Source organism: Homalodisca vitripennis, chromosome 2 (genome assembly GCF_021130785.1).
Source record: "Homalodisca vitripennis isolate AUS2020 chromosome 2, UT_GWSS_2.1, whole genome shotgun sequence".
Lineage (NCBI taxonomy): Eukaryota > Metazoa > Arthropoda > Insecta > Hemiptera > Cicadellidae > Homalodisca > Homalodisca vitripennis.
The window spans coordinates 119,517,870-119,534,390 of NC_060208.1; the positions used below are offsets into that span (position 1 = coordinate 119,517,870).

General features: G+C 32.5%; 1 protein-coding gene across 1 annotated transcript in view; it reads right to left on the reverse strand.

Moving 5' to 3' along the window:
* LOC124354655 (thrombospondin type-1 domain-containing protein 4-like) overlaps positions 1 to 16,521 on the reverse strand; it is a 533,801-nt gene that overhangs the window by 398,358 nt on the left and 118,922 nt on the right. Inside the window, exon 2 of the mRNA XM_046805280.1 lies at positions 10,208 to 10,338. Coding sequence (XP_046661236.1) covers positions 10,208 to 10,329 — 122 coding nt within the window. The 5' untranslated portion in view covers positions 10,330 to 10,338. The remainder of the gene's footprint in view (positions 1 to 10,207; positions 10,339 to 16,521) is intronic.

The window sequence follows — 16,521 nt, forward strand, 5'->3', positions numbered from 1 at the left end:
ATTTTGTATGCCGGGTGCATATAAGTATTTAATTTCTGTACGACTATTTGTCCATCTGTCTGTAAGACACCTCGAGAATAAAATGAGCTGTTAATTTGAAATACTCTTATCATGTTAAGAAAGGCAAGGGACGCTGTGTACAAGAGGTGATGAAGTTTTGGAAAACTGGAGCTTGAAAATTAGCTGATGATAAATTTAAAGAATGAAAAAAACTTATCATATTTTATTTTGGTTCTTTATGCCAATAAATATATCCCAGCTATGTTATTGTATTATTTAATTGGATCAATCTACACTTAACTACTTTGTGCGGGTCACATTAAACACAACGTCTATAAATCCGAGAGCATTAATGATCTTAGGGACTGATAAGTAGTAGTAATTAAAATAAACCCCGCGTGAATCCATACAGCATGCCGTTTCAAGTTTCTACAACAGGCTATGACATTGACAAACTGTCTTGGGACAGCAGTTGCAACCTCTGATATAATAAAAATACAGATTAGTAAGTTTTAGACGTTTTATTGCTTAACTTAATTGTAATTACTGGTGCTACTGTAACTCTACATTAAACAAATTTTAAACTGTCCCCTAAAAAGCCCCCTTTGGGGAGATGGTTCACTTTTGTTTCCTAGACGAGTGCCCTGAGTTTATTTTTTCTATCTTTGTTCATTGAAGATTGAGCAGGATCAATCCATGCTTTTAACTTAATTAATTTCAATGAGCTGCCATTTGCACCGGGTTGAGATTAAACTCTCTAGTTTCCACTACTTTTCTTCTTTTATCAAGACCTTTCAAATGATATGTCACATAATAGGTCTTTACAACTTAAAACCTTGAGCCTCCCCTTTAAAATACCATTTTGAGGTATTTTAAATGTGACTAAAAAGTATTTTATTTTTTCTAGAAAGGTGTCCCGAGTTCCATCCCTCCATCTTTATCCATCAAACACTAAACAGAGTGTATCCATACTTTTAACTCCCACTGTATAATACCCTAATATTATGCAAAATGTTATGTCTAGTGTAGACTATATCCTCATGTATATTCACTAAATTGGAAAGCACTTAAACATAGACAGAATAACATTTAAACCTTTTCGATGTACACTATTCCTGTAGTGAATTAGAAACCTATTACATAAAACACTCTGTTTTCACTAATGTATAATGCATATTGTAAGTTTGTGCACGCTCTAGTCTCCTTCGGCTACATTTCAATACAAATTTCGTAAATTGTAGCATTAATCTTTTAATATATTTTGATAACATAGCTAACTAGAAAACTCTAATATGGGAAAAACAGATTTACAAAGTTTACTGGTCTAGAAATGTCGTCATAAAGCCTAATACCCTTTGATGTTTCTTTACGAATAACAATTACAAATTCTGTAGGCCTTGTGCTTTTGTGACTATAAGTTCACAACAATTGTAAAGGTACAGCATTAATTGGATGAGATATCAAACAGCGGTCCCTATTTGACAGTCAAATTAAAGTTGCGAGCTTTTTGATTGATACGTTTTTCAACTTACTTCAATCAAATCGGTTCTTCTGTGAAACTAGAGCAACTATTTAAATCCATTCAGCTAACTTATTTAACCATTGATAACAAAATGAAAACATTTGATCCAGTTGTAATAAATTTAATCCTACTGCTTGTAAACTAACGCAGTACGGTTTATAATGAATACATATTCATAGAGCGTTTATTTATCTAGAATAAAATTTGCATTCATTACCTTGGCTTTGTATATTTTCCATTTATAATACTTTAACATCCCGCTGGAGAGGTAATAATATTGATTTGTTTTATTTTTAAACATTATTGTGCCGCTTTATAAGTTATATATGGAACTATAAGAAAATTAATATGAAAATAATTACAAACCAATTTTCTATCTTTAGTTGTATGGTGATGAAATATGACCCGCATTGAACCATTCTGTAATAAACGAATACTCTTACATTAAGAATTTACTGTTAAAATATTTATCAATTAGTATGCTACGCTAGCTTTCCAAAACCTATTCTGAAAGTAAATGTAAGTGACCAAATGTTTATAGTATTGGAGAATTTCGTCAAAAAAAAGTAAAAAAAAATATATCGGAAAATATCAGATTTACTCTTTATGTGGTCATATCTATATGGGAAGAGTAAAACAAGTGATTTTTGTGGAAAGTTCCATTAGCATGCATTACCATATGAACAAGCAGCTTCTTTAATATATTGATTACTCTCTGTATTACATGTCGGTATAATTCTTAAAAAAACTTATTTTCTAAAATTTGAAATACATATAGGTACTTATTTATTATAATATATATTTTTAAATTTACGATTTCGATTAAACTTTTACGATTTGTAATACGTAATTCAGTTAAAATTAACGAACAGGTCAGGTATCAGTTAACATTGGTTACTTACGTTTATATATTCAAGTTCAAGATTTATACACAGTTCAGTTCTAACTTACGTTTTTTTATGTTAAAGAATAAAATTTCAAGTTGTGATGCAAATAATGTTTGAAATGAGCAAAAGCATTTAAATTTATTTTTACCTCTATAACTTATTCTCCCATTGTTGTACGTAATCTGATTATTAATTAAAAATTATACCATAAAAATTAATAAGAATTTTACAATCTAAAAATCTTAGACAATGGGAACAAAACATCGTAACTGAGTTCCTGTCGGAAATCTCAATTTATTTTGATAATATGTGATATTCAATAATAAATAAACGCATTATTTAATAAATTATGGCAAAAGTATTCTATTAGTAAATATATTACTATTCAATCTAAATACAAAGCTGAAACGACGAAGATACGAACCATATTGACTTAGTATATGGAAAAGCCTGAAAGACATACATTCTGAGCTTTGATCCCGTAACCCTACCAAACTGAAATAGCTTTCTTCAGCAGAAACATTTTACTTGTCTAGTCTATCTACTAAGAATAACATTACATTTAAATTAAATCCAAAATAATATACTTCGTAGGATGTAATAGTAATATATGACGATAGCATATCTTAAACCAGATTATATAAATAATTAAAGGTATAAACTAAGAAAGCAAAAACTATATAGTAGAAGGCAACGGCTAAATACGTATTGAGTGCTAAATTAATATTCAATTCATTTCATAAAATTTGTATTTCATGGTATATGTTTGAGACTATGAATTCTTAAAATATATTTTGCAGTATCTCGCTATGTTTAAAGCAACACAATTGATTTTCAGTCAGTAATGTATTAAACGTATACATAATACATTGTAATAATGTATTACAATCAGAGCGAAACTGGACTTATTGAATACTACTTATATCTCAATAGAGTACGAGAACATTTGAAATATTTTTTAATTCCACGTGTATTTGTAAAGTATTTTAAGTAGTAGAGCTATAATTAAATCAGCCCGAAAGAAACACAGCTTTCAAACGTACATTTTTTACAATACGTCCTAAAATGGCTGATACATGTTTACTATACTAGTAAACGGATAGTTTCTTTAAACAGTATTTTATTTCGATTCGTGTAATTTTCTTAACATATGCTTAATTTTAAATGTAGGCTACAGTTTCCTAATTTATAATTAATTTAAGTACAGTATATGCAGAAATCAAAATCCATTGCTTACTTTAAACAGTTTCTTATATTAATATTTTTTTCTTTATTGAGCCTGATTATAAAAGAGCCCAAAATGACGTTTTAAACATCCACAATTTCTCATTATCATGTTTTCGGAGTAAGTACTATGACTTAAATAAAAACTTACAAACCAAAATTACAGTACTTATGTTTCTTTTAGACTAATGCAGTAACATTAAAACAATAAAAAGAAATAAAACCCTGTAATGAAAGTACCCAAATTTAAAAAACGCATATGATTTATTTTCCAGACTATAGCAGGTGCGTGTAGAAAAATTTAGTAAAAATTAAACGTAAAATTCTTAACTTCAACAGCCAACCTATATACCACTTATACTTAATCTGTACATTATAACATATGTTGAGAGCCAATTTGTAACATATAAACAGTTATTGCATATTAGCTTTTATGTTTGGCAAAAGTTTGACGCAATAGCACGTATTTCAATTGTACTAAAGTTAATTATTTACATATATCATATTGGTTTGTGTTCTAAACTGGGACCAGAGCTACCAAGACCACTTTCACACTGGCTTAAATACTATTCCTGGGTTATCGTAAAATGTAGTTTTGATAGAGACTAAAAATTCTATTTGCACAGGTAAAAGGTTTTGTAATAACACATCATAATATAGAGTTATATAACATGAATTTATTACACATAGCAGCTTAAAACAAAAATTAATTATAACAATACTGAGGGATATAATGTGGCAGCAATATCTGTCAATATATGTCATCTATATCAGATGACAATAAAACCAATTAGAACGATACGAATAATAATCCAAGGCAAAAACTAATCTAGTTAATGTGTCTATATTTAAAATCATAGATGTTCCATAATTCTAGAGAATAGAATATTAGAATCAAAAGAATTTGAACAAAAATTAAGTAAAAATAGTAAAGAATGGCATGTGAAATAGCAATGACAACGTAACAATACTATTATTAATAATAATGGCAATATCACCAATCATATACAACGTTAATAACTAATAATAATATACTTAGAATTTATTTGCTATTTATTTATTTTATTAACGTAGGCCTATTAATCCATTTTGCAATAAATGTAGTAATTTAAATAACAAGTTGCCGTTATAAATACAATGAAAATTTGTAGAGTTTAATTACTATCACTACAATAAGACACTCAAAGAATCTGCCCTTATATTTTTTCTTAAACAAATTAAACTAGTATATGTCTCAGCAATAAAAAATTTCAAACATGAAGCTTTTGAGAATAAATTCTTAAAAAATTCTCTCCTCGCTCAAAATTTTGAATAAAGTCTGTAAAAATATTAAATAGTCTGGTTTAATTACCAGGCCGATAGCAACAAGAGAGATATACCTATATAATACGTCATTAGACGATATAGTGATGAGCGTCATGTAGGGTTAATATCTGTAATCAACCACCAAATCAATCACTCACCTTCCATCTCTGTATCCCTCCAGATTAGGCGTGTTTCTCCAGGTATATTACTTTTGAGTCTTCGACGTGAATAAGTTTCGTAGTTTTGTAGGTTTTTCAGACATTTAAAAAGATCACACCTCAGTCTTTCTTGCACTCTTTGATAGTAGAAAAACCCACACAGGATTTATGTACAAACGATGTTTATCCCAGGAGTAATTTTTATTTTTTAATAATTTGAAGGATGTAATTTAAAATCTATTTTTTTAAATATGTTTCAAGTAAAACACTTACGCACCAATAACTACTAAAACATTCAAAACTAAACCTCTCGTATGATATTAAATACGCGAGTGTTTCAAACAGTCCCTTTTAATTGACGGTTAGTACATATTTAAGGGTTTTATTTAGAAAAATGAATTCCTGGTGTTAAAGTGGGACCAAAAATATTACTATTCTTGGCCACAGTAGCTCTGTTATTGCAATCTGAGGATATCGTAAGTTATAGTATATTAACTAACATAAATTGCAAACAGATAGCTTGAAGGTCAGGAATTAAACGTTTCCACGCCCTTGAGTGATATAGACTTTGGTAAAGCTCATCCAATAACGATTTTATATTTTCTGAGCCCCTTCTGGTAATTTCGACTAATATTAAATATATCTATATCAACAATAAACTACTTATGTTTGCCTTTTATTCGTTTGTGTGCCAGCTAGTTTCAAGTAGCCCACAGACAACTCACGTTCTGTCGCCCGCAACACCAGCTAGTCATGTTTGGTCACGTGGTTATCTTATCAGTGCCGTCTGTGGGCTAGGTAGTAGCTCGGCTCGCTCACCCGAAGGAACGCGAGTTCGAATCCAACTTTTTGTACCACAGAAACACATTTGAATTATTTACTGAGTTCATTCAATGTGCTTTTACGCTTTTTTATAATTTTTACACTATTTGAAAAATTTGTATTAGTTCATGTTATTTATATTATTGTTGTTACCACCTAAATACTGTCACAAAAATAAATAAAGTGACTCATACAATCGAGCAAGCTAATAAAGGGAACTATGTCTGGCTATAGGCAAATATAAATACCAAGAGTCATATACAACAAAGAGTGGTGGTGTGACTTGGCGATATATTGCCCGTGCTCGTAATGCTTCTGTGAAGACTAACGCCGAACGAAATTCATTTACGGAGACAGATCCTTTGATTTTGGAATCCAAGGACGACCTGATCCATAAAGTCCAGGGCTTGAGATCTTCACAGTCCGCCCTTGTAGACAAACTTTAGAGTCTGATTCTTGAGTTGAAAAAGGCTCAGGACATGACCGCTTGTCTTACGGCCTCACAATGCAGCCTAGTTCATTCCGAAAGTTACCAGTATCCTCTGCCATGACTTGAAGTTCTACTGCGATGGAGACTGAGTTGCTTTTTCATCCGCTGTCGGTGATGTCTGTCAAGCTGCAGTGTCGTGTACCACCGTCATCCTCTAACCCCAATGTGGATAGTGCCCAAAACTCTAGTTTGAGTAATCAAAACTTCCCAAAGACTTAAAACTCGAGAGTAAAACGTACCAATTGGTTGGTTGATTAAGAGATTTTTGATGGTATGAACTCTTACGAGGAATTAGTGCTGTCTCAAGCTAAATGGCTTCAAATTAGGGTGCTTTACTCTTAGTCTCAGCCCTCTTTTATTGCACGTTCTAACTTCAAACTCTTACTAGCCCCTATAAGTTATTCCACTTTGCCTCATATGCATAGGTACACACAAACCTAAAATCACACTTTGACAGTGAGGGTAATCACTAGAGTTTGATTGTTTTTATAGGGTCGAGGGCAGATACGTTCACTTGTATTTCCTGCGAGTCAACAGAACTTATGCTATCGATCTTTCCAACAGCCTTGACAATGTCCTAAGTAAAAAAGCATTTTTTTCAAAAAATAGTTTTAATTAATTTTTAGAGTTAATACAATATACAAAATCATATGTCTCTAAACTACAATCAGTCAAGTTTACAGAAACTCAAATGTAGTAAAAATAACAAGAAAATCACCAGCCAGTAATACTAACGGAACCCCATATAGTAAAGCTGTTTTGTCTAATGAGCCCAAATTAAAACAGCAATGTAAAGTATATATCTATGGTGATAGTCAAGCAAGAGATAAAAAAAATTACAGCCTCTCATAAAAAACGCAGAAGTTTCAGAGTATTGTTGCCTAGGTGCCCCCCAGGGCATTTGTTCTTTCGAAGTTAAGTAGTTGTAAGCAAGATATTAATGAAAATGACATTGTGATAATTGTTGGAGGTACTATCATTACAACAAATGTTGTTCCATATAATGAATACTTTCTTATTTAGATCAGTTATTATTGAAGTACTACAGCTGCTGAGACAGTGTCCTGCAAAAACCTTTGAAGTAGACTGTTTCAATAATATTGACATTTTTCTGTTACTAACAGCTAAAACCCCTCTGGTTCTTTTAAATCTATTTAGACCAAAAAGCTCCTTGCAAAGAGTGGCAAGCAGCTAAGGAAAACGGGCAAGAATCCTTTTAGTGTTAAACTATCTAAAGTGGCTGGATGCATTGTATCCTGAGCAGCGGTTGAGGGGAAACTCTGATACAATTTTTCCATATCCGATTCAAAAAATTTCAAACTTCCCACAGTTCTTTCCCGGCTATTCACTTGACACATCATATTCTTAATATACACTGTGCTCTTCTGTCTCCCTTAAATCAGGTCCCAGCTTCCCCAAAATCACAGCCATTGCCTGTGTTGACTTGAAGCAAGCTGAACCCATGATTCTTCCGTCGGCTTTTGTGATGGTTTCAGATACTAACTATTCGTTTTTGCAGATTCAGTCCATCAAACTCCGCCTATTAAGATTTTGTTCCAAAACATACAGTGGATTTTCAACAAAACTGGTCCTTCAGAAGCCTATCACATTGCTTGTGTGATCTAACACTCGCTTTCTCAAAACATTTCTGCGCTTAGTGTTCAGGGTTATTGGCTGGCGGGTATCTTATGCAAGTCCAAAAGAGTCAGGGGCGCAGTATGTGCTTTGGTTAGTGATTCCTTTTCTTTTACCGTTATAAAGACAAGTTGTCTCTTATCTTAACTCAGAACTCAATTTTGAGTTCATCGTCATTAATATAGTTGAACTAAACACCACCATCGTCACCATTTTATAGATCACGTCAGGGTGACTGTGTTTTTAAAGGTTTGTGGAATCGTTTAAAATTCTTCATAAACCTGAGACCAGTCCCAGACGAAATGTTCGTGTTTGGGGAATTTCAACGTTCATTTACATAGGCAATATGGTAAGGAGTTCTTACTGTTCTTCGACATTTGCAATGGTTTTTGTATTAGAGCTTTCATTTCATCAGTGATCCGTCCATCAGCAACAGGAAGTTTGTGTATCGACAATATTTTGACTAACATCAAGCCTCACCATGTGTTAGCTGAGGTGGTTCCTTCCTGTTTTTTTGATCACAAAGCACGGCTTGTTACAGTCGTGATTCAGCGAGTTACACCTAGTAAGGATTGTAACTATACCCCTTTCGGAATGTTTTCATAATAAAATTTTAACATTTACTCTGAACTTCTAGATTTCCACCGATTTAGGAAAATATCTTCTTACCTGATGACGTAAAAGATCTTATATTCTGTATTCCTCAGTAAAGTGTCATCGTGTTTTGGCTTTGCTTATTCTTCAGTTCTTATAATGAGCGTAAGAAATATCACAAACCTGTATGGTTGACAGTGGAAGTTCTGTTGGCTAGAGAACGGCTCAAAGACCTGTACATATTACAGCGTGACTTTCCATCCAAACAAGATAGGATATTATATTTAATCTAATTTCATCTCTGAAAAATCTTATATCGAAAGCTGACTGAGTAAATGTAGGAATGTTGCGAAAACAGTTTGGAACATTGGGTCTGAAAACTGTGGAAAACAGATCTCTAAAAACATATATTCAAGAGCTACTGGTTATCAGGAAATTGGGTCAGCCCATTTTAGATTGTAAAATACTCGGGGCAATTGATAATAATAAAACTACATAGTATGACTTAATTATTCCACCTCATTTATTCTACTCTTCTCAAACTTGGTCAATGATGACGTGCGGCTCATTAATTAAGCCATAAATAATCGTTTAAAAATAAATTTACTTCTACCAAAACAGGACAAAAATGTCACCACCAGATAAAGTTACACGAATTTAAATTAACGATCAGCAATATTTTATATCCCCAATTAAAGTATCAATGCAATGAGTAAAAGTGCAAAAAACATGCAAGAAGAAAATTCTTAACGAATTGTTTAATAAAAGATTCCCTTAGGCGACAAGATAATTTATTTAAAAATGTTCAGGGAGGACACCAGCATCAATTCGAAATAGTTTCGCAGTGTTTGCCAGCATTTTCTGTTGTCCGTCGACAGCTCGGGGCAGCAACAGTTTAATCACACGGAGCTCGTTTATCGTTCTATATTCGTTTAATAACCTCTATTGCGGACCACCACAGAGTTAGGCTTCTTTACACACGCTCCATAACACCATTATCTTTCCTGATCGTCAATTTTTGGACAAACGTTCAGCTAGTGAGCTTTCAAATTAGGTTGATGTTTCATTAAACGATTATTACATACTATCTATCAAATTTCTACTAATTTAAGACCACCCGCAAGGTTTTAGTAGACTTCCTCATATAATCTCAAGTCACTTATTTGGCAATAACATAAATTTACAATGATTAAAATATAATTTTATAATTTACCAATTATATTTACTTGAAAATAGATTAATGCATTTTCGTTTTAACGATAAGTCTGGAATGTAATTAGTGTAGATTAGTTGACGGGTATATTTAATGATATCACGTTTTACATTTCAAAATAGCAACGACGTAATTGAACGAATTCCCTAATATCAGTGAAGCTACCTGATGGAAAAATTATGCAAATATCATCATTATAGTTGAAACAGCTGGTATATTTTAAGTACAGTTCATAAGTATAAATTCAATGCGAGTATACGGCAATGACACTAGTTACAAGATTTTCAAATAATTTTATATCCTTGCCTGCTATATAGAAACCGCAATAGAGATTATACAAATGCATTGTGTACTGACTTGTATCGACACTCCCGGGTCTGCGTAGTGATGCCTCCGCCGCAAGTTCGCGTACAGGCCGACCATTCTGACCACGCCGACCAGGAGCCGGGCTGCCCTTTGATTAGTCTCTGTTGCGCCATCTCGTGTAACTGCAACACAATACACAACAATGTTAGCAATCTTAACAAATTAAGTTTATCTGCCTGTGAAGTACCGTTTTGGGTGTTCCCAAGGAAAGCTTTTTTCTTTGTGGTTTATATCAGCCAGTAGAACCTGTACGAAGTAAAAAAATTAAATATTGTCACTTGCTTCTGGTCAACCCTGTATATATCCAGGATTTGTTGCATATTGAAAACCCAAATGTTCAGGTAGGTATTGGGACAAAGTCATAAAGTAATTGATAATTTTATTCGGAGTGGATGTGGCGCTCCTATTTGTTCTACAGTTACATTCTATATTTCTTTTACTCAGACTGTACCCACTGCCCGAAAAAAAGTACATATAAGTTGTATTTACCAATTAAATCAAGAAAAACGTTTTGAAACCTTTTATCAACTGGTCACATGCCTCTACATCCAGCAAAAAAGTGTGTGAGACTATGAAGAAAGTTGGAGAGTCGTTGTTTCAAATCGCCAGGTGTGGCAAATGGTGTACAAACGGTGGGCAAAAGTCTGAAAGGACTTAGGACCAGTTCAGACGGTCAGCAAACTTAATCACCGTTCTCTGAAGTAAAGTTCCACCTCGCTAAGTACATTGCGGAGTTGAGGCAAATCCAAAACTTGATTCAGGTTAGTTGTAAGCCGTGAAACATCAAGTTATACAAAAGGTGAAACTTTTAATTACATTCCATTCGGGCGGAAGAGATTAAACCATTTTGTTTTACTCTTTATATAGTAATGTTGTCTGTTAAAATTTTTGTGCTTAACGGAATGTACAACATAGGGGGAATATGGTTTCATTATTTCTATTAACTTTTACTGATTTGAGATGATTTTACAATTAAATAAAAAATTATTACTATCTTTCAATGAAAGGTTTTCCTAAATGAGAAGTAAGAAAATAAATAACTATAAAAAGTAAGAAATGCAAAATATGAGGTAGGTAACATTGGTTCTTTAGTGAATGTTATAAACTATTATACTTTACTCGTCTTAAAAGAATATTGAGCGGTTTGCATCAATACAATGTATGTAATTAAAACCGTATATCAGTAATGATTTAATAATGTACATGCTTGGAGAATATAAATTTGAAATTTATTACAAACTGTATCAATCAGTGGAAATCGTTTTACCCAGACGAAAATTAGTTTTCTCAAATGAAACCCTATGATTTTAAATCTGCGTAACCAACTAAACTTTTTATTTATAATGTAGTATACACAAGCTAGATTAAGCTTTGAGCTTTGCCACTTATTTTAATGGCATCTGTATATTTTCATGCGTTCGTTTTCTTCAGCGTAGTCTGAAAGTGTATAGTATATATGTTTAAATTTCAAAATTAAATTCCACAATATATATTTTCGGTAAAGTTTTCTAAATATATTTCTAAGAAACCTACTTTTTTAGTGTACAGTCACAAAAATGTGTAAGGTTTGCTGTGTTTCAGTATTGAACTAATTATGATCCTAATATTTGCAAGATACGTCATTTTAACCACGTAGACCTTTACACAAAACGTATTTTTCTACTGGCTCTGATATGGATTATCATATTAAAGTTTTGAAACCCCATTTCAGAAATATACATTTTTCAATAAAAAAATACTGTTTATGTGATGATGCTATTACCATAATGTAGCAAAACAATTTAAAACTAACTACCATGAAAAATCTATGTGCCTAATTTTAAAAGGCAAAGAATTAAACAAACTCAGTTTTAATATGGCACAGTTAAATCTGAAATGTAGCCCACTGAGGCTTTAAGAAAATTAGATACATGCTGTAAATACATGGTGTTGAAATATTGGAGGACTAAAGATTTTATTTATTTCAACATAAAGATGAAACTTTGTACATAGCATTAGGGCCTGACTCCCAAAATATCTCCCTTCTCCTCAGAATGATGGTTCGTAAAGTTTCAGTGAAACCTTAAAATGCTACAGAAATACAAATAATGTTCATAATTTTAATGTTTTAAATCTTTTAAATGCCATAAGTTCTTAAGCGATCTGATATTCAAGCTCCAGCGAAAGTTGCTATCTAGCGCCCTCCAACGCCGAGTGTATTTTCCATTTAGGGATATTCTTTAATCCGCGAACACGTTCTTTGAAGCTACATGTTTGTGGGAAAGACAATGATAAGTAATATTTCATTATTTAATGATATTTAAGGGTTGTTAGTATAAGGTTTTTTTATTCAATAAGATCATTATTACAGTTTTAAATAAAGCGTAGAGAGTTTTACGGGAGGCAAAAACAATATATTTTTTGAACTCGCATACTTACGAAGCAGGGGGCATGCAAGTAGCTTAATTACTATAAAAGACTACAGCAACCGGACTGCAATGGCGCTTTCATAGAAAACTGGAACTGCAAGGTATAAATCGAGCGTGGTGGTTAAGGGGGAACCCCACTTGCAACAAATCATTGAAAAGATATCGTTGACCTAAATTAAATTTTAAAAAGATTGACATTCTATTTTATTTATGGTTAAACTAAAGATGTGTCAAGAAATTGAGAGTTTAAATTATTGCTCTCTGTAGAGAAACTACTCACTATATGTTTTTGCTTCGCAAGTTAAATCGTTTTATACTATTTGACAATTTTTTAGATTACTATTTTAAAACCGTTTTAATTGCATCCAAGTACGCTTGCATTATGAGCGGCTGGCAGAAACAATGACAGCTACACACGAACGGAAGCATGTTTGAGTAATAAAGCTATTAAGCTACCACGGACGCGGAGTAGGCATGACGTAGTGACGAGGAGCGCAGCCTTATTACCTGCAGCTGCAGGCCGGTCAAAGATTAACTACTTAATTAGTCTCAGTGCATGATTTACTTCTCAGCCTCTCTGTGATTTATGGGCTGCATCGGGACGGAAATAGAGCGGAAACGATTCTAATTTTAAAATAAACTCTTGTTATAATTCTCTTCTTGGTATGTTTATTATGTCCTACAGAATCAGAAAATATTGAGGATAAATAATGATAATAGTCTCTCCTCTATTCAGTGTTTTATCATTATTTTTAATGAAAAGTATTTTGTTTTAAGGAAATAATATCCATGTATTGTTGCAGCACCTACAATATTATTGAACAAGTATGGCGATACAAGGGTTGTTCTTTATTACTCTGGTGCTGTTTCCAGAGTTTAATTTTTAGACTTCAGTTATATTTTAAAATTAATATACAGTAAACTGGCATGCCTTTCAAACATACTGTAAATCCTAGATGCCGATAGGCATATATACTTACAGTGGATGCTATTGGCTACAATGTTAAAGGTAAAAACTTTGTTTTAAATAAACGTATTGGTATTAAAACTAATTTAACACTAATCTGACTGGTGTTTTTACTATTATATTTTAAGATTTATTTTTATGTAAAAAGTGAATGTCTATTCCCCTTATAGCAGTTATAAATTCTTGTTACATCCTGCAAGAAACATTAAGTGTTTTAGCATCGTTGACCCCTAATTTATCACAATAATTTTACGTTCATGTTTTCTAAAAATAATTGCTCATGGGAAAGTATTTTATTCGAAAAACATTGTATCAAAGAGAGCTTCTTTGTTAAAAAAAATCAAATTTAGTTTATTAAATTTGTTTCAAAGATATTGGCAAAAGATTTATTTTAATGTAAAACGTTAATGTCTATTTCCCTTCAATAGTTTATTACAAAAAACTTCATTGAAGTTTAAATCAAAAGCTATTGGAAATAGAGAGCAAATATTGGACTGAAAGACTTAAAACTTTTCTGTGAACCAGATTCTGCATTTTATATTAAATCCAGGAAGTTAGTAAAATCGGTGCACCACAGTTGCAGTGGCTGTGCTTATTGTATCGGATACACTTTACGATTGTACTTTGAGAGCTACTTTAAATCCCTTTCTGACTTTTAAAAGTAATCTTGAATGTCTGCAGTGGAATTTAACCTAAACCAACCCGTATATGCGTTAGAGAGCGCTTCTTAGCCTTAAATTGACCTGGTAAAAACACACTTTCATTATTTTACAATATTAATATAGCATAAATCGGTTAACGAAAAGATATGTTCGTTGATTTTATATTTGTCCGTAGTATTTTTGACTGCTGGGTATTATATGACTTCTACACGAATTATGAAGCAGATACGGGTAATCCACTTAATAGACTAATGTGAAGATGTTAACGGAAATCTCAATTACTACTGTGCAATATTGCTCGATCTGGAATCCTGAGGAGGTTGCTTTTAGAGAGATTTCCAAAAACAGTACTGAATGTCATTAGTCCTCCACGATACATAGCAGTTTATTTTGAGATTTTATAAGAAAGGTTTTATTACAATAACAGTTTAATACCCTTTCACAAATTGTATAAATTAATTCAATGGTAATCGGGCATTTTCATATATTGATAAACTCGTTATATTTTGAATAATATAGAGATTTCTTCGTTTCTCAAACAGTGAAGCATGAATTGATGTATCCACAGTTAATTGATTATTTTATTGGAGTCTAAAACTATTATTTTGTATACATATTTGATATTGTATGAAACGTCTTACAGCATTTGAAATTCACCTGATTATGCTGTTGCCCACGAGCTTCCAAGGCCTTACGAGACTCCAAACGTTATTTAGTTTAAAGCAGCTGACTAATAAAACATACAAGTGTTGCTCAGAAGGTTAGTTACAGAGAATAACTACTAAACAACATAATACCAGCTGACACGTTATAAAATTAATGTAATTTCAAACTAAGTTTGCCCAGAACACGTCCACAATCACAACTAACACTAGCATACTAAGTCTCTCGGAAGTCGTGATGTCACGTTGTGGAAATACTGAAGTATGTACGAATGCTGAAGTTGAAATTATCTTACCTCGTTTGATAAAAAAAGTATTACTGTGATTAACTTAAGTATAATATGACTCGTTCTAGAATGATTATTAGTTAAATTACTATTATTTTATGGTACAGTACATAACAATATTTCACACAGCTCAGAATTACTGACGTGATAAGACCGCATACCAAAACATACAGATCTGTTTTGGCTTGGTTGTGTGGACAAAAATCTGTTAGCACGACCTTTCATCTTTCACCGGTGCACCAATAACCCAATTATTGCCCGAACTCCACAACACCTGGTTTACCACAGCAACCGGAAACAATCATCAAATGTCTCGTACTATGGGGTAATCTTTTCAGTTTTTACCATTAGTTCAAATATAATTTTGCAATAATACTTAAGAGACTGGAGTAGAGTTTACATCACTTATAAGTGTATTCTCGTTTTAGAAAACACACTTAATTAGACACAAAGTCTTACAATCAAAAACGATTTAATTTCAATCTGAAAATCCTCTTAATTTGATCAGCTTTTTATTTCCTATCTTTTCAAAGGTATTCAGATAAGAGTACGTTTGTGTCAGTTATGATGAAATAAGATTAAATGTTACATTTGACGTAGCTCCACATACAAATAAAACACATACAATTTATATTTATATATTCTAAAGCCTATGATAGACTGACTCTTTAATATCGACCTGAATTTTAATAGGAGGCTGATATTAATAACAAGATAGTTCCGTGTTTTTTGTGTTTTACAGTGTAATATTATCAATTCCTTCACGAAAACATTGAAATGGATTCATTTGCGATATTAATGCAAATTTCAAACCTGTATAAGTTTTTAAGTTTCATAATAAATACAAAAATAACTCGCAATGGAACAAGTGTTTTAAGAAATCCGTTAGGATGTAAAAGCATTGTTATTTTCTCGTCTTGTGTTACAGAAACGTATCTTATGTGGGAGTTCGAAAGCCCGGGCTACACACTGAGCGCAATATCGCTATCCGATGTTGCTGTCACAGCTGGCCCATGCCCGACCAGTTTTATTGGCCACGTTTGTTTCGAAGCACAACATTATGTTATTGGTACTTCCTTCCGTCCGCCTTGTCTCGGCGAGTCGATTACCTCCCCTGACACTTGTTCTTCAAGTTACAGTAGGGCAGAATACTCTGGTCTGCTGTTTCTGGGAAGTCACAAGTTATGCTGTGTGTATACAGACCAAGTGTTTTAAAGGTATTTAACGATCGTGAATACAAAGAAATAATAGAATATTGAGCAATACAACAGAGTTTATATTATATTATACAGTTATTATTATATTATAAGTATTATACA